Here is a 23696-nt window from a genome sequence, read left to right on the forward strand (position 1 = left end):
GCGCCAGCGCCATGGATCAGTGAGTGTATCTGATTGGAAGAACTATATGTAAATGGTTGTCTCACCTCCAGGAAGAGCTTGGGACCCTAGACAATTGTGCAGGAATGAACAGGTGTTGCATCTATTAATTTCTGTGGAAAGTGACAGAGAAGGACAGGTGGCAGTTGGGGTGATTGATAGAAGAAAGAACAAACATGTCATTAAGAGAACAGTCTCTGGAAAGTGGAGGTGATGGGATTATGTTTTAAGTGCTGGAGATGACGGAAAGTGAAGGGATAAATATTTAGGTTAGTGGGTGAGTGGATGAGGGCAAGTTGGCCCTATTATTGTGGTGTGAGGGAGAGTGTAATGTCAGGATTCCTTGACCAATTTTCAATAGAAAGATCTTGGAGAAAAGCACTACTCTAAAGGCTGTGTTTTAAAGTACATTATACTTACATTAGCTTTTTAAGGCTCTCAGATTGCAGTTGGCAAGATGCTAATAAAATAGCTTTAATTTTATTTCCTCACAGGCTGTATATAATAAGCAATTCATTAGCTTGTTCCAGTAATTGGCAAACAAATAATTTCATAGGAAACTGCCATGGAAGTTGAGTAATTTAACATCACCTTAACATGCTCCTAACTCTTTCTAATCTTTTGCTTTCTTTGAACAGTAACCTCAGCAAATTTCCGTGTTTGTGAGCCTTACGCAGATGTCAAAGGGCGATACCACTTTGGTTTCCACTGTCCACGTTTATCGGACAGCAAAAGCTACATGTTATGTTGTCATCATAATAGCACGACTTTTAAGTACTGCTGCAATGAGACGGAATTTCAGACAGTCATGCAGATGAACATAACGGGACAGGCAGAAGGGTACATGCACAAGTAAGTACTGGAGTTCCCAAGACCAGCCAGCTTCATTTGATCCTGATTAAAATAATGCATGAATTATTAGTGATAAGAATATTGCGTTATTATCGTACAGGAGATAAAGTAGGAAACCTAGAGTAGATTGTGGGAAATCCAGCAGGACAGCCACAAAGCACGGGTTATATGGGAAGGCTGGGTTGATCTGGGGCGTGGAAAGGGATGAAGAACATTATTGAAGATTGTAGGCTTATCAACACCCCTCCCCGAAAGCAATACAAATTTAGATCAAATTTTTCTGTCTCATCCTTAAAAAAAATTGATTCAGGAGATTTGGTCCCTGGTCTCTGTTGATCTCAGTTTGATAACAGGGAGGGTACATTGGCCCTGTGCCAAGGAAGGTTAGTAAAAATTAGCTAGGCTTCCCATCCCTAATTTGGTATTTATTATTTATAAGTGTGACATTATATTAGGTCCAGATCAGCTCAGTTGTGATGACTGTCCCACTCTTGAATAGTACATTTACACTCAGTGTCTAATCTCACATGTGAGGAACTGTTAGGTAACAGCTGTCGGTGCTTGTGGATTCATATTCCAGCATGAGCTGCAGTCCTTAGGAGAGAATATTGGGTCAAAATTTGGCAAAGTGGGAAATAATTCACATTTACTGATTTGATGAATGCATTTTAAAATAATCGTATTAACCTTTTTTTCCATGTCCAAGTGAGACTGAGAAAGAGAGATATTTGTCAGGATACCATTTCCTTTTTTCAAACATATTCCCAGTTTAATTAAGTTTTGAAACGTAAACAATTATTAGTGGTTTCATTCATTTTTTCAAAAGTTTAACATCTTCAGTTTCACTGTAAAATTTATATTGCTCTCTCTGCTCCCAAAAGGCCAATCCCCCGATGACATTGTGTTTTGAATCTGAGTTATTGTTCTCCATTTTGTATCTTTGACCTATAGCCTATAGTTTGAATGAAAATAAAAGAGTAATATTTTACCAATCAAATGGAAGGACCTCTTCAGGATTTTGGTGAAGAGGCCCATTATCTATTTGGATTTAAAAAGTATGCCATTAGGTCTGTATGTCAAACTGTCATTTAAATAATTTTTTTTAATGGTTTTGTTTTAAAATCAGACATATGATGCTTATGTGGTCTGGTAGTTGACCTGCTCACTGGCTATTGGTAACCAAAGTGAGAGACTGTCAGTACTGCACTGTTCCAAACCTCATAAATAATTCCACTGAAGAGCAAATCTGCTCAGCTGCAGTCTCAAAGAAAAGACAAGGCGTGGCAAGGTCAAGCTGAGCAGATATCAAGTTACTGACAGGATCCTAGCCACAGGCCCACAAGGAAGTCTATCTGTAGAGTGCACAAGGTTTAAGTGAATCCTGGCAAATCTGAATCAAGTTTGATGTGCAAGAATATAACAAAACTGCTAAATACTGGTATTGCATTATTGCATGTGGTTTGCAGTGAGCAGCTGGTGGGTGCCCAAAGGTGAGAGAAACTGGAGTTTCTGAGATCTCCGAACAAAATGTGAATTTGATAAACATCATGTGTACTCATTTAAATAAAGTTGAATTCATTTGGAACTTTAAGTGGTGTTGAAGGACCTCTATAGGTGATAGTGTATAATCTTTTGAATAGGATTCTTTTTCCTAAAATCAGCAGTTTTTACATTTCGATCCTTTCTTCTCATCTCACCTTTTCTCCCTCTGAAGCTTACCTTTAGCCACTAGGGCAGCAAAACACACCCTAGTTCTCAGACACCTTCACAAGTGTGACATTACCACTCGGTGACTGGAGTAAGTATTCATGGTGGGACTGACAGGCACTGAACTCTCCTTTTCTCCTCCTCTCCTCCCCCCAAAGAGTAGAATGTTGCCAATTCCACTCCTACCAAGTACACAGGACTGAAGAGGTGCAAAGCTGCACTTCTGAGAAACACCTTGCAAAGCCTTTGGCTGAAGGGTGGCGCATGAGCTTTCATGATACACTTGCTTGGTGCACTGACCAAGGAAGTGACAACAACTGTTTAGGAAGATGTTTATACCTGAGAGGTAGGGCAAATATTCAGGTACATGTGGAGTTCATATTTATTTTCTCATATTTCCTCTCCCCATTGCCAGTGGAAGGAGTGTCCACCAATAATTATCAGGGACGTGAGTGAACATCTCAGTTAGTTTGAAATTCTTGCGCTAAGCAATGAGAGGAACTGTGAATATATTCTATCAGAAGCATAGTGAACTTTAAGCCTTACTAAGGAAAAAAAGCAAGTCACTTTGGAGTGGCTCTAAATAGCAGAGAGACAAATACCAAATGGAGATGAGGAGACTTTTTCTTTTACAGAGCGAGTTATGATCTGGAGTGCACTGCCCAAAAGGGTGGTGGAAACAGATTAAGTATTTACTTTCAAGAAGGAATTAGATATATACCTGAAAAGGAGAAATTTTGCAGGTCAATGGGGAAAGAGCAGGGGACCTAAGCTCTTTCAAAGAGCCTGCACATGTATAATAGGCCAATTGGCCTCCTGCTGTTCTGTATGATTCTATGAAGTCACAGTATTTTACATATGGTACAAACTTCTATAGAAAACCTGCATCGGGTCCAAAAATCAGGAACAAGCGGGGTAAACATGTGAAACAATCACTGTGTCAATGAACATTATTCATACTTTAAATGCTAAAGATTTTACAATTCTATTGACCTCCCTAAAGGTGACGTAGTTCCCTCTTGTTCTCTACCCATCTAATGTCTTATGAATACATATTCTTGATGAACAGTTTGGGACATCCAACTGTGCCAGTTCTTTTCTCTGACAATAATTTTTTTTTAAATCAATGCCACCACAAACAACTTGTTTTTCTGTAGAGCTTCCCCCTCTCACCCCTGATACATGCAGGATGACGCCCGAGTGGACTATAATAATGGATGAAAGGGATAATGTGGACACTATGTAAGGGGAAAAGGAAGGAATACAGAGGCTGATATGAGGAACCGAAATAACCATCAAAGGAAATCAAAGAGGAAAGTGGCAAAGCAGAGGGCAATGGGTGGAAAATTCCAGAAGACTGAAGTGTAGTAGTTGAACATATGTTTAGCATGTGTATGGTGTGTCCCAATGATGTCATCAGGACCTGACAGCAACTTTTACTAGGACACCCAAGTAGGAAATGGCAACCCAGGCTAACCAAGAACTAGACTGGATCGGGACCAGTACAGGCCTGAAAATGTAAGTTTAATTGTTTTTTCATTTCCTACTACTTCTACTCCTTCTGGCCCCACAAGGAAATCTTAGGCCTCCCTTCCGCAATCCAATCACCCAATCCTGAAGAACCCCTCCCCCAACCCCACAGGACACCCATGCGCTTACCTCAGCAGGTGGCCTCTGGGCTGTGCGAATTTGTGTCACCACCTGCCAACTGCCAGCCCAGAACAGGAGGGGAGAAAGTGGCAGGAGGGAAAGTACACTGAGCTTTTATCTTTGTTGCAGCATTGAGTTTTGAACTGAGACTAAAATGCACCCCGCCATAAACTGGCCCCCATTTAATATTGGGGCTAGTGTGATGGGATCAATGTCTCCTCTCCTGACTGACGATGGTCCTATGTGAAATGAGTTCAGGCAATCTGAACTACACTTCATGCCATTGGCCCACAGACAAAAGGATCATAATTTTACACCAATTGGACATCTCATTCAGAGAGGCCTTGCAGATAGCTGCCTTTGGAATTGGAAATATTATATGATGCTGATGGTGCTGCACTAAGACTCAAGATAAGGCACATTATTAAATCATGTCATGGGGACTTTGCTTTGCATTTAATCCGTGCTGTATCTAACCTGGGTGTGGTCAATGTTCACATTAGATATAAAAAGTAAAAATATTTTTGTTTGTTCAGTATTCACATCTCTTGTTTTTAAGAGCACAAGATTCACTGGGCAGGAGATGGGAGAAAGGGAAGGAGACACACTCTGAATAGCAAATAATCAAATGAAGATACAATGGCATTTGTCCCTTGTAGTTCTTTGTATGTCAACAACATTGAGACTAATAATAGCATTCCCATTAATCCAAATTACTTTGATTCCAAACTAAAACATACCTTCAAAGACTTTATGAGCCACAATTTGCAGTAGGGGGGAATCTAAGGTATCTACCACTCGTTAGACTTGCCCTTGCCCATTTAAGCACGGTGGTATTTTGTGCTGCGAGTTGCTTAAAAACTCGCAGTGAGGGAAACCAGGCATCTAGGATCTGAGTGAATGTACTGAACAATGTCCTTCAAGGGAGGAAATCTGCCATCGTTACCTTGTCTGGCCTACATGTGACTTCAGACCCATAGCGTTATCATTGAACTAGTAATCCAGAGGCCCAGGCTAATGCCCTGAGGATACATGTTCAAATCCCAGCACGACTGCTGGTGGAATTTAAATTCAATTAATTAATAATTTTTAAAAATCTGGAATTGAAAGCTAGTCTCAGTAATGGTGCCATGAAACTATCATCGATTGTCATAAAAACCCATTTGGTTCACGAATGTCCTTTAGGGAAGGAAATCTGCCATCCTTACCTGGTCTGGCCTACATGTAACTTCAGACCCACAGCAATGTGGTTGACTCTTAACTGCCCTCTGAAATGGTCTAGCAAGCCACTCAGTTGTCAAGGACAATTAGGGATGGGCAACAAATGCTGGCCTTGATAGCATGCCTAGATACCATGGAAGAATTTTTTAAAAATTGCTCTCTGTAATGACCCAGCAAGCCACTCAATTCAAGCACAATTAGGGATGGGCAATAAAGGCTGGCCTTGCCAGTGGTGCTCACATCCCAAGAACAAATTTTAAAAAAAATTAGAGTGGGTGACTTCAATGCCAAATCAGGCACAGAAAGAGAAATAGATAGGAAAAAAGAGACAAAGAAGAAGTTAATAAAAAATTAAAATGTCATATTTTTAAAATATCCTAACAGCAGTTCAAACTTGTAAAGAATGGGACGCCACTCTTCTGATAATTCATTTTCAGTGCCAGAGAGGTTCATTGGCAGTGATTAACACTTAGCACATCACTGAAAGAATCTCTGACAATTAATCCAGGCTTAACTAACTATGAGCAGATCTTAAGTAGCTCCAAATCAGGCACCTTGCATCACTTCAGAGCAGCTCTAACTTTCTGTGGTGAGTTTAGTTTGTATCTACTGTGCAAGTACAGCAACTTCACACCACTTACTGCATTTGAACAATGAGCCCGACAGCGAGATCCTGTTTTGTGAAGTTAACAGCATAGTACTTCATCTCGGACAGCAACATTTGGATTTTCATGTTTAATCACTCATCTGCCTTCATCTGAAGTTGCTGCAGTGTTTGTGCATAAATAATACCGACCACCATTAGTCTTCAGATTTTGGTCTTTTTTTCCTTATCCATTGGCTTAGTGAAACATTGGGGGGAACTTTTAACCCCCAAGAATAGTTAGGTTGGGAGTGCGTGGAGAAGCTAAAAAATTTTAATTTTTGATCGGGAGCGTAACCCTGTTCAGGCGTGCTCACTCCCGGGTTTAAAAGAGGTGCCTTTGGATGATGCTGAGAACGCTACTCACCAAAGTCAGGGATTTAATTATTGCAGGAGGGCGGGTACTTGCTGTCACAAGTAATGTCCTTTGGACACGTAAATGAGGACTATGCAAATTGTTTTGAACTTTGCTTCATATTTAACCTGAGCTGCATGGGTTTCCCTGTACTCAGGATACTGACCAGGGAAACAGAAGTAAGTTTGAGCAGCAGTTCAAGTGGGTATTTCAACTTGTCATTGTTCCAGCTGAATAAAGCTCACTTATTGCATCTGGTGTCTCAGATCCCTCTGGCAAATGTTTGGCAGAGAGTGCTTGTGCGGATGTAGCTTTTTTCAACCTTGGAGGCTTTCAAATTGACAAGATCAAGATGGGAGGGACCTTGGATATGTTTGACAGCACATCAGAAGAGGAAGACCATCACCATCCACGGCAGTGACACTGTGCTGTGGTGGAATCAGTGTTTATAAAATAATTCATTTATTAATGCATTCACCTATTGTAAAACATAAGAAATGAAATCCTGCGCTCTGCTCACTCCACCAGGATCACCCCACCTCCCCGTCACCCTTTGCACTAAACAGTCCCTCAACACTCATCCATGCATTGCACACTTGCCCAATGGTTCCGTCATGTATTGATGATCATCATGAAACAAGTGAAAGGGCAAGTTGACATTCAGGATGCAATAATGGACAAGATATGGAAGTGGTGCCAATCAATAATTTTTATGTGCCAAAAGGGAAAAAAGGAAATTTAACAACATAACACATTGACAAACTCCTATGTGTACATGATGGCCTATTTGAGACCCATAAGTGGGCCATTAATGGCCAATTAAGGGCTTCCTCCCACCACCGCTGGGATCTTACCAGCATTGTGGTGGCGGGGTGGGGGGGGGGGGGTGGCCTCTGCTGCGCAGGGAGGACACCTTGTAAGACGAGCCCTCCTCCCTGCGGGCTTGGGGGTGTGGGTCCATCTTTCATGGACAATTTGTGGCCCACGGAGGACCCCCACAGGAACAACTTTACCCCCCTACCCCAGGAACCCCTCCCACTGGACTGAACGACCACCCACCCACCCCCCTCACCGGCGCCTTTCGGACAAGCCCCTGTAACCTTGCAAATTTTTTAAAGGGATGGGGATCTCGTCTCCTAAAACTTTGACACCAGAAGACCAGAGGATCGCTCGGTGGGGTTGGTGGTAGTGGGGGAGGGAGCGGGGCGGGGGTGTAGTGCATTTGGGAAGGCAGAGGCAGGGTTCTCCCTGTCTTTTCGGCCCAGCGTCAGGAGCCCCGCCTCCAGCACAAAATTCAGCCCTTTGAGTGGAGTTACCACTTCCATGTCCCCTGGGCCCATGCCATGCCACTCCTAACACTCGGCTGCAGACCAGCTTGGTGGAGATCAGTGATACATTGTAAGGCCACACATAAAGTATCTGTCCTCCTGCTTAAGGCAGCAGACAAATTTGCATCCAAAGTCTGCATGGCCATGGTTATGGGCTGCATGGACACATTCAAAAGCTGTGCTTGAAGCTCCCTCGAGTCAGACTCTCTATCCATGGCAGTAATTCTCACAATTCCCTCCTCTATTAAGCCACTCACAATCAAGTTGGACTGCTTCATCCTTTCTGTTCTTGTGGAGAGTGTGTGTGACTTGTCTGCAAGTACCTGGCTAAGTTATTGAGGTACTTCTAACAATCTCCTTCTCAACGAAAGCCCTGAGGTTCAGCATCTGTGTCCAGCTGAGCAGAGCTTGGAGAGGATTAAGGCTTCTGATTCAGACTCCCTGTAACTGTCTCTGCCATCAGTGCCTGCTCGTGCTCCCTTGTGAATTGAGAATTACCAGATGAAAACCCAACTAATTGTCCAAGTGGATCCACCAAAGTGTAGTGAATCTGTGTTGGTGCATGTTTGTACATTCTGTGACTGTGCACCCTTAGAAGGAATGAGGTCCTCTGATGAATTGTCATCATGGGTGTCCTGTGTCAGTTGCTATGAAAATTCTGGAAGACAAAAGAAAGGAGCATGATCTAGTCATGGCAAAGCCACAATCTTAACAATCACCACACTTAATCTTTTCATTGTTCAGTCCTTGATGAAAAATTGTGTATCGGAGATATATGTAATCCTGTCACCAGCTATATGCAAGCTTCCTATATCTCCATCTCCGACTGAGAGGGGTTTAGATGTCCCACCTATCTCCAGGGCATCCTTCTTTGCATTGTGAACTAGACTATTTGTGATGGCCCACCTTCAGCCCTCTCACTTGCATTTTGTGCTCTCTTCTACAAGAGGTGACAAAACAGGCCTGTGAGTGAGTGAAGATGAGGTAATCATCTGATTGATAAAGTGCATTTGGTGAGGGTGACTATGAAACAGATGCCTCATTTTGCATAAGGATTGGGGTGAGTGTCAGCGGTAGACTGATAAATGGGGAAGTGATAAAGTGCCTAGAAAGTGAAGGCTGGGTGCTGTTAAAAGTTGAGTGGATGTGAGGAGGGATGTGATGGAGTGCACTTGGCAAGACAGTGAAGTGGAAGGAACTTAAAGCACAGGATGCAGGTGAATCAACAAATGTGCTTGCAATTCCTGACATGATTAGGTCTTTAAAACACTTCCTACGTTGCATCCAGACCTGGGACCATGCTCCTGCAACTAAAGGGCAGCTTGGGTCTGCAAATGAAACCCAACCCGAGCCCGACAAAACCACATCCGACCCCAAGCCCGACCGGCCCGAGTCCTTCCATTTTTTCCCGCGCCTGACCCGACACATTTGTTTTTCACTTTGTTGCTGATCTGCACAAGCTTAAAATAACTGTATCAAAACCAACTTTCTAGTCCAAAAATGACATTAACATTGGAGCCACTTACCTGAGGTTGTGATAGAGTATGTCCGACCTAGCCTGACCCAACCCGAGCCCGAATGCTGGACCCGGAAGTGTGACCCAACACAACCCGAACCTGACATATGTCGTCAGGTCACGTCGGGTTCGGATCGGGTAGCCAGCCTTTACCTGCAACCAACCTCCAACCATGCCGCCTTGGTGAGAACAGCATGTTTCTTCCTCCATTGTTGGGGGAAAAAAATGCCCCTCCTGCTCCTGACAACACGCAGCAGTAATTCCAGTGATGTATCATTAAATCTGGGTCCACCATCCATCCTAAACACCTCCAATTTCCAGTTGTGGACTGTCCCTTTAAACAAAGAGGAGATGGTGGTGTAGTGGTAATGTCACCGAACTAGTAATCCAAAGGCCCAGGAACTCCTGCAGTGATGGCCTGGGCTTGAGATAAATGGCCTCCAACAACCACGCCCATCTTCTTTTGTGCTAGTTATGATTTCAAGCAGTGGAGAGCTTTCCCCCGATTCCTTTTGACTTCAATTTTGCTCGGGCTCTTTGATGCCACACTCAGTGAAATGCTGCCTTGATGTCAAGGGCAATCACTCTCATCTCTTGAATTTAGCTCTTTTGTTCATGTTTGGACCAAGGCTGTAATGAGGTCTGGAGCCAAGTGACCCTGGCAGAACCCACTCTGAGCGTCAGTGAGCAGGTTATTGCTAAGTAAGTGCCACTTGATAGCACTGTCAATGACACCTTCCATCGCTTTGCTGATAATTGAAAGTAAACCGATGGTGCAGTAATTGGCTAGATTGGATTTATCCTGCTTTGTGTGGAAAGATATACCTGGGAAATTTTCCACTTTGTTGGATAGATACCAATGTTGTAGCTGTACTGGAAGAACTTGGCTAGGGGCACGTCTAGGTCTGGAGAGCAAGTCTGCAGTACATCTGCCGGGATGTTGACGGGGCCCATGGCTTTTGCTGTATCCAGTGTCTTTAGCCATTTCATGATATCACGTGGAGTGAATCGAATTGACTGAAGACCGGCATCTGTGATCCTGGGGTCCTCAGGAGGAGGCCCTGAGATTGCAGATTCCAACCTGCTCATTTGACTTCTAGGTTTCCGTTACACAATTCCACCCCCACCAGCTTGGAAGCCTCATTCAGATTAATGTTGGGGCCATTGTTTCTGTTGCTACATATTAATGGAAAATCATTTGAAAAACACTTGTTTATCTTGGATAGTGACATGCTCTTACATGGGGTTCTCAGATTGTATCAGCATTTGTAAGGGATCCCCAGGTGTATGCCAGTTTGAGGTCCCCAAGCGTGTGAATTTGTACAAGGTACCATCAAGAGTATCAGAATTTACAAGGGGTCCCAAGAATCAGTTAAAATTTCCAAAGGGTTTCTGGGAGTGTGACACTATTTGCAGGGATTCCCCAATAGTGAATCAGCATTTACAAGGGATCCCCAGGATCATGTTACTGTTTGCAAGTATTATCCAGGAGTGTGTCAATACTAACCAGGTGTCACAATATTCACAAGGAATTCCCCAGCAGTGTATCACCACTTGCAAGGGGTCCCTCACAGAAATGTTTGAAACTATTGGTGTACAGGAGTGCAACAAAGTCCAGAGGTATAGATAACACATATATATTTCTATTGTACAACATTGAACCTGAACCATCATTTTGTTGCTAACTATGTGGGATGCCATCACATTAGTGTTTTGTTTCCTGTTGCCTTCACATGTGTACAGCCACACCATAGAGACACTTTTTATTGGTTGGTACACAGTCTGTTTTATTTCTTGCTATGGAATTATTTTTTGTCGTAACAACATTTATGCCAAAATTTGTCAAAAGAAGTAGACACAACAAAGAATTTCCTGGGAATTAGTATTTAGTGGTTATTTCCTATATTATAATGTCATACCGTTAATATTCTTTGTGTTGTTCATTGTATAACACTGCATTACTGCCATCACTCTCATATGACTGTATTTTTGTTTCAGTAACTACAGTGCACTGATTGGAGTATGGATTTATGGTTTTTTTGTCCTAATCCTGCTTGTACTGGACCTTCTCTACTACTCTGCCATGAATTATGAGATCTGTCAATTTTACTTGTCTAAGTGGGGAATCCGAGGCAGCTGGCTGAAGCAGGATGAGGGCCAGTGGAACAGCTCTACTCAGGGACAGGCTCAGGCTCAGACCCAGGCCCAAGCCCAGCCCCAGCCCCAGGCCCCGGCCCAGTCATCGCAGGTTCTGCAGACGCTGAAGGCAGATACACAGAGCCCAGCCTTGATGTCTTTTCAAAGTTCAACTGCATGGTGAGTAAATACAGCTTTCGTGTTTTACTTTCAACAGCAAGATCACTTTCTAATCTGAATGCTGTATTTGAAATTCTTAAAGAACTGTGAAAATTATGTGCTTCATTCCCTGGCTGTCCAGGAAGGCTCCTTTTTCCCCTCTTTATCTGAATTCCTTCAGGTATTAATTTTTTTTTAAATGTACAGTTATAAATTAGATTTTCCAAACTTAGATATAGAAGGAAATCACCTCCAAATAATCCATTGACCAGACAGTTTAATAAATAGATAAATAACAGATAGATAATAAATAGATGAAGAATCTGATTTTTTTTTTAATGGTGCAACTTTAAAACAAACATAATTTAGTCTGCAACTGAATGTTTGTTAAGCAGACAATCACAGGGGTTGGGGAGAAGGGGCTTGAACAGCAGTAAAATACTTTGGATCAGTCACTTTTCTCAAAAAAGCTCAACTCTCAGGAGATGGCAGTTCACATCAAGAGGAACTAAGTAAAGTTTAGTAATTCTTTTCAAAGCAATTTATCACAGGACCATTCAGAAAAGGCCGAAATTTTACATTGGTCAGGAGGCCCCGCCCACCATCCGAAAAGTCAGTGGCGAGCCTGCCTCCACTGGGCCTGGGGAGCCAGGCTGGGCTTTTTCACTCCCCAGGCCCTTAATTGGCCTTGGCTGGGACTTCCACCTCCTTGAGACAGGTAGTTCCGCCTAATGGAGATGCCAGCCAATCAGTGGTGGCCATTGCTGGGACTATACCCAGCCATCACAAGCAAGAGGAAGGACGGCCCCAGAACAATAGTAAGCTTTTGGGGCCTCGCGGGGAACAATTGGCCAGGCTCGGCAGTGGGGTCAGCTGGGGCTTTGGGTTCAGACCTCTGTGGGGCACAGGGTGCCCGATCAGGAGGGTCCCCCCACCCCCAGCCCGCAAGAAGGCCACCAGCTTTTACCTGGCGGTGTTCTTGGGGCCCATTGCCGTCTGTCTGCTACAAGTAAAATACCAGCGGCAGCGGGAGGAAACCCTTAAGTGACAATTGAGTGGCCACTTAAGGGCCTTGATTGGCCTGGGGCGGGTGGGCCGTTTCTGGCTGCCACCGCACCCCCCCTGCATAAATTGCAGTGGGGGGCAGGAAGCCCTCGGGAACGGCACCCCCTCGCCTCCCACTCAATTTTACAGACCCCCACCACCACCAGCCCGCTCGTTGGGGGGTTATAAAATTCCAGTCTATATCTCATTAGGCTGCCTTAGGTTGGAGTAATACTGTTGCCTATGTACAGTAGTACAGATGTCAGTCTTGGCTCAGTGGTTACGCTCTCACCTCTGAGTCAGAAGGTTTCCAGACATTGAGCACATGCTTTCAGTTAATACTTTAGTGCAGTACTAATGAAGTGATGCATTGCAGGAAGTACCATCTTTCACATGAAACATTAAACCAAGACCCTGTCTGTTAAAGTCCAGAAAGCTTGTTATGGACGGATAATGCTGGAGCCTTTCTTTACTCAGTTGCACATTTATTGTACAGAATAAAAGGATTGCAAACATGTCGCTCCCCACTCAAACCTTCCACCAATCTCAGTAAGTGTCTGCTTATCAATGCTCCAGTAAGACCCCAATTAACACCCACCACCTGCATATAATCAAACAGTTGATGCACAATTAACAGATTAACACTGTCTACCTACTTATATGGATGTATTTTAACCTTTATTGCATGGGAAGTGGAGTATAAGAGCAAGGAAATCTTGCTGTACTTATATAGGCTTTAGTGAGACCACACTTGGAGTGCTGTGTACAGTTTTGGTCTCCTTACTAAAGAAGGATATACTTGCCTTAGAGGGGGTGCAGCAAATTTCATTTGATTCCTGGGATGAGGGGACAATTGGGCCTATATTCTCTGGAGTTTAGAAAAATATTGAAACGTACAAAATTCTTAGAGGTTTGTCAGCGTAGATTCTGAGAGGCTGTTTATCCTGGCTGAAGAGTCTACAAGAGGGTTGTCCAACATTTTTGCATGGGGCACTACAATACAATTTTTGTCCTACATAGGGGGCTGGTGAGACAATTTTGGAAAGATAAAGGCATTAAAATTAATCTTCACTATTAATCAAAACAGCAACAAATGTACATTTTTGTCAAGAAGCTTTAAATGAGAAGACTAATTTATTGACTTACTTTCTTTTCACGGTCGGTACTTAACAAAGGACTCAGTTTTATTGCCTTTCTCCCCCACCTCAATGAATTTCGTGCTCAGCATGACGTTGAGCTCTTCTTCCATCGTCTTCACCTCCGGGCTCACTTCTTTGACTAGGAGTCCTCCCCGACCAGTGAACCCTTTCACCCACCTCCAGTATTCTCCCTCCACCTGGACCCCTCCCTCTGGCCTGTTACCCACTCTTGATCTTTTCATTGAGAACTGTCAGTGTGACATCAGCCGTCTTAATTTCTCTGCTCCCCTCACTCACTCTACCCTGTCTCTCTCTGAACTTTCTGCACTCCATTCTCTCAGGTTCCAACATTGGGATCAAACCTGCTGACAAGGGTATTGCTGCTGTTGTCTGGCGCACCGACCTCTACCTTGCAGAGGCAGGGTGCCAACTCTCAGACACTTCTTCCTACCTCTCGCTGAACCATGACCCCACCACCGAACATCAAGCTACTGTCTCCAGGGCTGTCACTGGCTTAATCTCCTCCAGAGATCTTCCTTCTACAGCTTCCAACCTCATAGTCCCACAACCGCGGACAGCCCGCTTCTACCTTCTTCCTAAAATCCACAAACAGGACTGTCCTGGCAGACCCATCGTTTCAGCCTGTTCCTGCCCCACTGAACTTATTTCTTCCTATCTTGACTCTATCTTTTCTCCCCTGTGACTCTTCTGGCACCCTGTGTCATTTTGACAATTTCTAGTTTCCTAACTGCCTCCTCTTCACTATGGACGTCCAATCCCTCTACACCTTCATCTGCCACTAGGATGGTCTGAGGGCTCCCCGCTTCTTCCTTGAGGCCTAACCAGTCCCCATCCACCACCACCACCCTCCGCCTGGCTGAACTTGTTCTCACATTGAACAACTTCTCCTTCAACTCCACACACTTTCTTCAAATTAAAGGTTCTGCTATGGGTACCCACATGGGTCCTAGTTATGTCTGTCTTTTTGTGGGATATGTCAAACATTCCTTGTTCCAGTCCTAGTGAACCTCCTCCCTCACCTCTTTTTCCAGTACATAGATGATTGTATTGGTTCCGTTCCTGCTCTCGCCCCGAACTGGAAAACTTCATCAACTTTGCTTCTAATTTCCACCCTTCTCTCACCTTCACCTGGTCCATCTCTGACACTTCCCTTCCCTTCCTCGACTTCTCTGTCTCTATCTCTGGGGATAGGCTGTCTACTAATCTCCATTATAAGCCCACTGACTCCCATGGCTACCTTGACTACACTTCCTCACACTCTGTTTCCTGTAAGTACTCCATCCCACTCTCCCAGTTTCTCCAACTGTGACACATCTGTTCTGATGATGCAACCTTCCACAACAGCGCTTCTGACATATCTTCCTTTTTCCTCAACTGAGGATTCCCCCAACTGTGGTTGACAGGGCCCTCAACCGTGTCCACCCTATTTCTCGTACTTCTGCCCTCACCCCTTCCTCTCCCTCTCAGAACTGCGACAGGGTTTCCCCTGTCCTCACTTTCCACCCCACCAGCCTCCACATCCAAAGGATCATCCTCCGCCATTTCCGCCATCTCCAGCGTGATGCCACCACCAAACACATCTTCCCATCCTCTCCCCTGTCAACATTCCTAACGAATCGTTCCCTCCGCGACACCCTGGTCCACTCCTCCATCACCCCTGACATCTCGTCCCCTTCCCATGGCACTTTCCCATGCAATTGCAGGAGGTGTAATACCTGCCCTTTTACCTCCTCTCTCCTCACTATCCCAGGCCCCAAACATTCTTTCCAGGTGAAGCAGTGATTTACTTGTATTTCTTTCAGTTTAGTATACTGTATTCACTGCTCATGAAGTGGTCGCCTCTACACTGGGGAGACCAAATGCAGATTGGGTGACCGCTTGCGGAACACCTCCGTTCAATCCGAGAGCAAGATCCAAAGCTTCCGGTTGCTTGCCAATTCAAGACATCCCTCTGCTCTCATGCCCACATTCCTGTCCTTGGTCTGCTGTAGTATTTCAGTGAACATCAACGGAAGCTCGAGGAACAGCACCTGATCTTTCAATTAGGCACTCTACAGCCTTTTAGACTCAACCTTGAGTTCAACAATTCCAGAGCATGACTGGCCTTTTTTAATATTTTTTTATTTTTGTATTGTTTTAGTTTATTTTTTAACCATGTGCCTGTTTTTTCATGTGGACAGAGCTGTTCATTATTCTGCCATTAACACACTCTCTGGACTAATGCTTTGTCTTTCACCACAAGCATTAACATGCTCCTTGCCTTTGTCTCATGACAGCTTTGTTATTTAATCTCTCCTGTCCTCTGCCCTATCACACACCTTCCTTTTTGTTTTCTTCCCGCACCCCCAACCCTTCACTTGCTTAAAACCTTATTCTTTTCTAACCTTTGCCAGTTCTGGTGAAAGGTCACAGATGTGAAACATTAACTCTGCTCCTCTTTCCACAGATGCTGCCAGACCTGCTGAGTATTTCCAGCATTTTCTGTTTTTATTTCTCTTCACTATGTTGGACACTGATTTAGTGTGATACCTGGCATTTTTTGCTTGCACAAATAGTCAATGTTTGTAGCAATGTGAAGTATTCCGGATAACTGTCATTCTGTCAGGAGTGATCTTGATCATTCTCTCTCTCTGTCTCTCTCTCTCTCTCTCTGTCTGTCTCTCTCTGTGTCTGTCTGTCTCTCTGTCTCTCCCTGTCTCTCTCTCTCTGTCTCTCTCTCTCTCTCTGTCTCTCTCTCTCTGTCACCTTCTTTCTCTCTCTGGCCGCCCTCCCTCTCTCTCTCTCTCCCCCTCTCTCTCTCTTTGCCCCCTCTCTCTCTTTCTGTCCCCCCTCTCTCTCTCTCTGTCCCTCCCCCCCCCTCTCTCTCTGTCCCCCCTCTCTCTGTTCCCTTCTCTCTCTTTCTCTCTGTCTCCTCTTTCTCTCTCTCTGTTCCCCCTGTCCTCTCTCTCTCTCTCTGTCTGACAGTTGCAGACAGCGGGAATGCTCAGCAGATAGTTGGTCAGTATTTTTAAAAATCGGAAGTCAGTTTCACAGCTGACAGGAACTCGGAACGGGCTTTTAAAAAACCCCGAATCAGTCCCATGTTGGGAAATGGCTGTTTCCACTGTCAGCAACTGTCAGCTGTGAAACTGACATGCGTTTTTTAAAAAAGCAATCTGAAAGAAGACGACGGTGGGAAATTTCTCATCTCCAGTCACGGACCCCTGGTGAAGTTCAGGAACGGCCCGTGTACAGTTTAGATCCATGGGCCAGATGGAAACCTTTAGCGATCCTGGTCAGTGGGCCATATGTTGGACAACCCTGATCTACAACTATGAATATTGGTATCAGGATAATGGATCAAACATCTCGGAGTGAAGGAATTTCTTCACTCAGAGGGTTGTGCATCTTTGCAATTCTCTACCCATGTGGTTGTGGATGCTCAGTCCATAAGTATATTCAAGACTGAGATTGATAGTTTTTTGTGCACTACAGCAGTCAAGGGATATGAGGATAGGGTAGGAAAATGGAGTTGATGTAGAAGCTCAGCCATGATCTTATTCAGTGGGGGAAGAGGCTTGAGGGGCTACATGGCCTACTACTGCTCCTATATTGTATGTTCTTATGTGAAAGGTCCCATGACAAAACTTGATGAAGAATTTTTCCCATTGTCCTGGCGAACACGTATCCTTCAACTAACATCACCCACAAAGAGATTATCTGGTCATTTATCTTATTGCTGGTTTTGGGGTCTTGCTGTGTGCAAATTGGCTGTGAGGTTTTCTTACATTGACTATACTTCAAAAGAACTTCATTGGCTGTGAAGCACTTTGGGACATCCTGAGGATGTGAAGGGTGCTATATCAATGCAAGTTCATTCCTTCTTGCTAAAATGGAACACAAATAATATTTTGTGTTAAATACACCTCCTTGATCTGAACTGGGTAAAAACACATGTGTAAAATACCTAGAATTTGGGTCAAATGCACCCCAATGACCAACAGGAACAGTTTTATCTGATTATAAGAATTTGTGTGTCATCAGTTTGCTTCAGTGTAATCTGGAGCACAACTGCTCACCTCAGTACAACAGCTGAGTTGTCTCAGGTTTTGCTGAATAAGGTATAGACTACTAGTAGTATCATTGTGCTTTACCAATGCTGAACAAATGGATAGTCTCTGCCGGACAGAAATGGGAAATTGTCACGACAAAACAGCACTGCAAGCTATTAACTCATCTCACAGCTATTTTAATATGAATGGGACAAGTAGCATTTAATTCCAATTATTTATTTATAAGAACTTTAAAAAAAATAAATTTATCATTAATCACAGACACAGACATCCGTTAATTCATACTTGTTACTGTGGCCAAAAACTGTCTATCATTGTTCAAATGAGACAAAGTTAACATGATGAAGGCTTTCTTCCCCCTTTTACTCTCTCGCTCTCTGTCCCCACCTTTTTCTGAAAGTGCAGCCCAACAGGAACACAATTAAGGAGGGATTTTACAGTCAATGAACCCTGCTGCCTTTAGCAGAGCCTGCATAATTTAATGAAAGCACTCAGCTTAAATAAACCTGCTTTCAATTATGCACATAGGCTCACAGTAAACAAAAATACGAATATATAATCAGAAAGTGAATTAGCAGTTCATGCTACCGTAGTTATTGTGTTACCTTCACAAAAAGACAGAGCCTACGGGGAAAATCTCACTCTCTGGTTCGCACCATTTCCCTCCCTTGACTCGGCAGTGTACACTTTTAATTAGAAAACTATAAATTATGCACACCAGTAACATTTAAATTGCAATTTTAGAAAAAACTTTTATTGCATTCATAAAACACAGAGGGCAGTAATTGATCTTTTATTATCATATAAAGCAGTTTACCACTACAGAACATAATATGTAACATTTAATTTAACAAGTTAAATATGCAGCTCCACTTAAAATAGAAAGAAGATCCAGTATCTGTGGCAACAAGTCGGAGACAAGTTTTGCAACATAAACTGTTGTTCAGAGGTGTGAGCCCTAGCTTATGAGTTGCTTACTGGCAGGGCTCCTATATACAATGGGTAAAAATCCAGGTCTGGCATGACACCAGATCACTTTGATCTGTACAATTTGTCTGCAAGTAACTGGAGGAATGGCCTCTCATTTAAAAAAGGAAAATGTAATGCTTTATTTGTAAAGGAAACTCGTTACAAAAATAATTATACACCTAAAGGAAGCAAGGGAGAAAATTGTCATTTTATGTCGCAATTATTGTAGGAAGAGATAGCCCAACCCTTCCTTCCCCTGGCCCTTCCCCCTTGTGGTGTAAAATAAAATACAAATCTATACACACTACCATTTGCAATTTACATGGACAGTCATGTTGGTACCTAATGTCTTTGCATTTGAACTTACAGGTAAATTTCATATCCTGCAATTAAGTCACCATAAGTTGGTAATGTTCCAACTCAGCTCCTGATTCTGCTGCTCATTGCCACACCCAGTCCAACATTAATGTATCAGGCTGCATTGTAGTCAGACATTACAACATAGGGACATAGGAAATAGGAGGAATAGGCCATTCGGCCCCTTGAGCCTGCTCTGCCATTAAACTAGATCATGGCTAATCATCTACCTCAACACCAGTTTCCTCACTATTCCCATATCCTTTGATCTCTTTAATATGTAGAAATCTATCAATCTCTGTCTTGAACATCCTCAATGATTGAGCCTCCAGAGCCCTCTGGGGTAGAGAATTCCAAAGACTCACCACCCTCTGAGTGAAAAAATTCCTCTTCATCTCAGTCCTAAATAATCTACCTCTTATTCTGAAACTGTGCTTCCTGGTTCTAGAATCGCACCCCCCACCCCTCCCCACCCCCTCCCCACCAGCCAGGGTAAACATCCTTCCTGCAACAACCTTGTCAGGCCCTGTAAGAATTTTATATGCTTCAATGAGATCAGCTCTCATTCTTCTAAACTCCAGAGAATACAGGCCCACTCTCCTCAATCTCGCCTCATAGGACAATCCCATCATCCCAGGAATCAGTCTGGTGAACTCTGTTGCATTCCCTCTGTGGCAATAATATCCTTCCTAAGGTAAGGAGATCAAAACTGTACATAATACTCCAGATGCAGTCTCACCAAGGCTCTATTCAATTGCAGCAAGACTTCTTTACTCCTGTACTCAAATCCTCTTGCAATAATACCATATGTCTTCCTAATTGCTTCCTGCACCTGCATGTTAGCTTTCAGTGACTCATGAACAAGAACACCCAGGTCCCTTTGGACATCAACACTTCCCAGTCTCTCACCATTTAAGAAATACTTTGCATTTCTGTTTTCCTACCAAAGTGGATAATTTCACATTTTTCCACATGATTCACATTATTGCCTAGAAAATTATCATGGGAACCCCAAAATGGCAGGTCTTCTGTGACAACTTTTCTATCATTAGAAATTAAATTTTGCAATCCAGGATAGTTGTTTGCATTTGTAGTTCTGAAATTTTATTTAAAGAATTGCCAGGTACAGGGGAGGCCCATAACTATAACTCTTAAATATCTTCCATGGTTTGTTAAAGTAGCATTCCTGTGTGCATGCGTGTGTATATGTGTAAATGTGAGGATGAGTTAGCATGGGAAGGACAGCAAGTATATATGAGAGTGACTGACAGAGAGAAGGGTTGTGTGTGAGAGAAAGGCATTATGAGAGAGAATGGGTTTGCACTTGAGTGAGGACTACATGCGAGATAGCAAGCACATGAGAGAGAGAGAAAGTGAGAGAATGGAAGTGCATGTAAGAGACTGTGTGAGTCCGAGAAAGTTTGTGTGCTGAGAATAAGTGTACAGGAACAAATATTTTGTGTCTGTCTTCACAGCAGAAGACACAAATTACACACCAGAAATAAAGAGTAACCAAGGGGCCAGTAAGAGTGAAGGAATTAAGGTCATTGATATCAGCAGAGAAAAAGAATTGGAGAAACTTAATGGACTAAAATCTGACAAATCCCCGAGACATGATGGCCTACACCCTAGGGTTCTAAAAGAGGTAGCTGCAGAGATAGTGGATGCACTGGTTCTGACTTTCTAAAATTGCTTAGATTCTAAAATGGTCCCAGCAGTTTGGAAGTTAATAAATGTAACACCGCTATTCAAGAAAGAAGGGAGAGAACACAAGTCAGTTAGCCTGACCTCAGTCGTTGAGAAAGTGCTGGAATCTATTATTCAGAAAGTCTTAACAATGCACTTAGAAAATCATAATACGATCAGACAAAGTCAACATGGTTCTATGAAAGGGAAATCCTATTTGAAAAATTTATTCGTGTTTTTTGAGAATGTAAACAGTAAGGTAGATAAAGGGGAACCAATAGCTCTTGTATGCTTGGATTTCCAAAAGGCATTCGATAAGGTGCCGCACAAAGGGTTAATATGCAAAAAATGGACTCATGGAGGCGGGTAATATATTAGTATGGATAGAGGATTGGTTAACAGACAGGAAGTAAAGAGTAGTACTAAACAGGGCATTTTCAAGTTGGCAGGCTGTAACTAGTGGAGTGCAACAAGGATCAGTGCTCAGCTACTTATAATCTATATTAATGATTTAGAGAAGAGACAGAGAGTAATGTATCTAAGTTTGCTGATGATACAAAGCTAGGTGGGAATGCAAGTTGTGAGGAGGACACAAAGAGGCGGCATAAAGATATAGACAGGTTAAGTGAGTGGACAACAAGGTGGCAGCTGGAGCATAATGTGGAGAGGTGTGAGGTTATTCACTTTGGTAGTAAGGATAGAAAAGCAGAATTTTTTTAAAAGGCGTGAAACTTGTAAATGTTGATGTTCACAGGGAATTGGGTGTACTTGTACAAGGAAAACAGGAAGTTAGCATGCAGGTACAGCAAGCAATTAGAAAGGCAAGAGGATTGGATTACAAGAATAAAAAGATTTTGCTACAATTGTACAGAGCTTTGGTGAGGACACACCTGGAGTACTGTGTGCAGTTTTGGTATCCATATTTAAGGAAGGATATACTTACATTGGCGATGGTATAGCAAAGGTTCATTAGATTGGTCCCTGGGATGAGAGGATTGTCCTATGATGAGAGGCTGAGTAAACTGGGTCTATTTTCTCTGGAGTTTAGAAGAATGAGAAGTGATATCATTAAAACATACAAGATTCTGAAGGAGCTTGACAAGGTAGACACAGAGATCATTTCCCCTGGTTGGGGAATCTAGAACATGGGAACACAGCTTCAGGATAAGGAGATGATCATTTAGGACTGAGATGAGGAGAAATTGCTTCACTGATAGGGTTGTGAATCTTTGGAATTCTCTATCCCAGAGGGTTGCGGATGCTCCATCATTGAATGTATTTAAGGATGAGAGAGGCAAAGCTTTGGTCTCTCAGCAATCAAGGGATAAAAACATAAGAAATAGAAGCAGAAGTAGACCATACGGCCTGTCGAGCCTGCTCCGCCATTCTGTATGATCATGGCTGATCTTGGACTTCAACTCCACTCCACTGGGGAGTGGGCGGGAAAGTGGAGTTGAAGCCAAAGCTCAGCCATGATTGTATTGAATTGCGGAGCAGGCTCGAAGGGCCACATGGTCTATTCCTGCTCCTATTTATTAATGTTCTTATGTAGGTAAGAGTGAGCATAAGGGTATGTGTGTGAGACAAACAGTGAGTACAGGAGTGTCAAAGAGTTTGTGTATGTGTGTTTGAGAGAGAGTGTCAGCATATGGGGCGGCACAGTGGCGCAGTGGTTAGCACCGCAGCCTCACAGCTCCAGCGATCCGGGTTCAATTCTGGGTACTGCCTGTGTGGAGTTTGCAAGTTCTCCCTGTGTCTGCGTGGGTTTTCTCCGGGTGCTCCGGTTTCCTCCCACAAGCCAAAAGACTTGCAGGTTGGTAGGTAAATTGGCCATTATAAATTGCCCCTAGTATAGGTAGGTGGTAGGGAAATATAGGGACAGGTGGGGATGTGGTAGGAATATGGGATTAGTGTAGGATTAGTATAAATGGGCGGTTGATGGTCGGCACAGACTCGGTGGGCCGAAGGGCCTGTTTCAGTGCTGTATCTCGAAACTAAACTAAACATATGAGAGATAGAGTGCAAGGGAGAAAGATAGTGTGTGAACAAGTATGTAACAGAGTGGCTGACTGACTGACTGAGAGTGAGGGGGTGAGTGCTGCAGATTCACCCATGTACTTTGCTGAGAAGATTTCTGAGTGCTAAAACAGATAGCTGCACACACGGCTGTTTCAAAGCTACCCTCGTGAATTCTCTGTCAGCGATAGTTGGGGAAGATTCATTCAATCATTAGCATATAAACGGCATACTGGATCTTATAGTGCTCAAAACACATAGCAGCAAGGCGAATGCAGCAATGGTACCAACAGGCATTTATATTTATTGCTGAAGCACAGGAAAAATCTGCTCTTGAAATGATACTTTGTGTAGCTGAGGGCACTAGTGCTGTTCCAATTACCTTTCATTATGACACCATCAATCTGCAGGATGTGACATTCAATTAGATACTGATTGTTTAAGCTATCCACTCACCTAATGTTTCACTCTCAGCGCTTTCATTTTGAGTGATAGTTGGTGCTAAAGCCAATGCAGTTTTCTCTGCTAAAAGGGAGTGGGATTTTCTGCAAATTATTTTACAAACTTTATGCTTTAAAAGACCCCAAACCCACAGAGAAAAGGAATTAGATTACAATAACAAGCATTGAAAAAGTATATTAAGAGCACAACCTAATTTATAAATTACAAAGCATGATTTTGGTGCTGTAATAGAAGTGAAAATTCCAACATGTATGGGTATAACAGCCAGAGAATCATCACACAATAACTTTTATTTCCTGTTTAACATCCTGTCTTTTACAAACCAAATTTAAAAAAAGCACTATTAGGAATATACCCTGGTACCT

The 23696-nt window shown here is 43.2% G+C and overlaps 1 protein-coding gene across 8 annotated transcripts in view; it reads left to right on the forward strand.

Moving 5' to 3' along the window:
- LOC137379673 (protein shisa-like-1) overlaps nucleotides 1-23696 on the forward strand; it is a 152911-nt gene that overhangs the window by 124635 nt on the left and 4580 nt on the right. For 7 of the 8 annotated variants that reach the window (XM_068050853.1, XM_068050854.1, XM_068050852.1 and 4 more), the window contains 2 exons: nucleotides 657-870; nucleotides 11289-11610. In XM_068050853.1, the coding sequence (XP_067906954.1) occupies nucleotides 657-870; nucleotides 11289-11610 (536 nt within the window). Of the gene's footprint in view, nucleotides 1-656; nucleotides 871-11288; nucleotides 11611-23696 lie in introns of those variants that run through there. The other variant, XM_068050859.1, reaches the window with a different exon arrangement.

The sequence above is a fragment of the Heterodontus francisci genome, chromosome 18 (assembly GCF_036365525.1).
Source record: "Heterodontus francisci isolate sHetFra1 chromosome 18, sHetFra1.hap1, whole genome shotgun sequence".
Lineage (NCBI taxonomy): Eukaryota > Metazoa > Chordata > Chondrichthyes > Heterodontiformes > Heterodontidae > Heterodontus > Heterodontus francisci.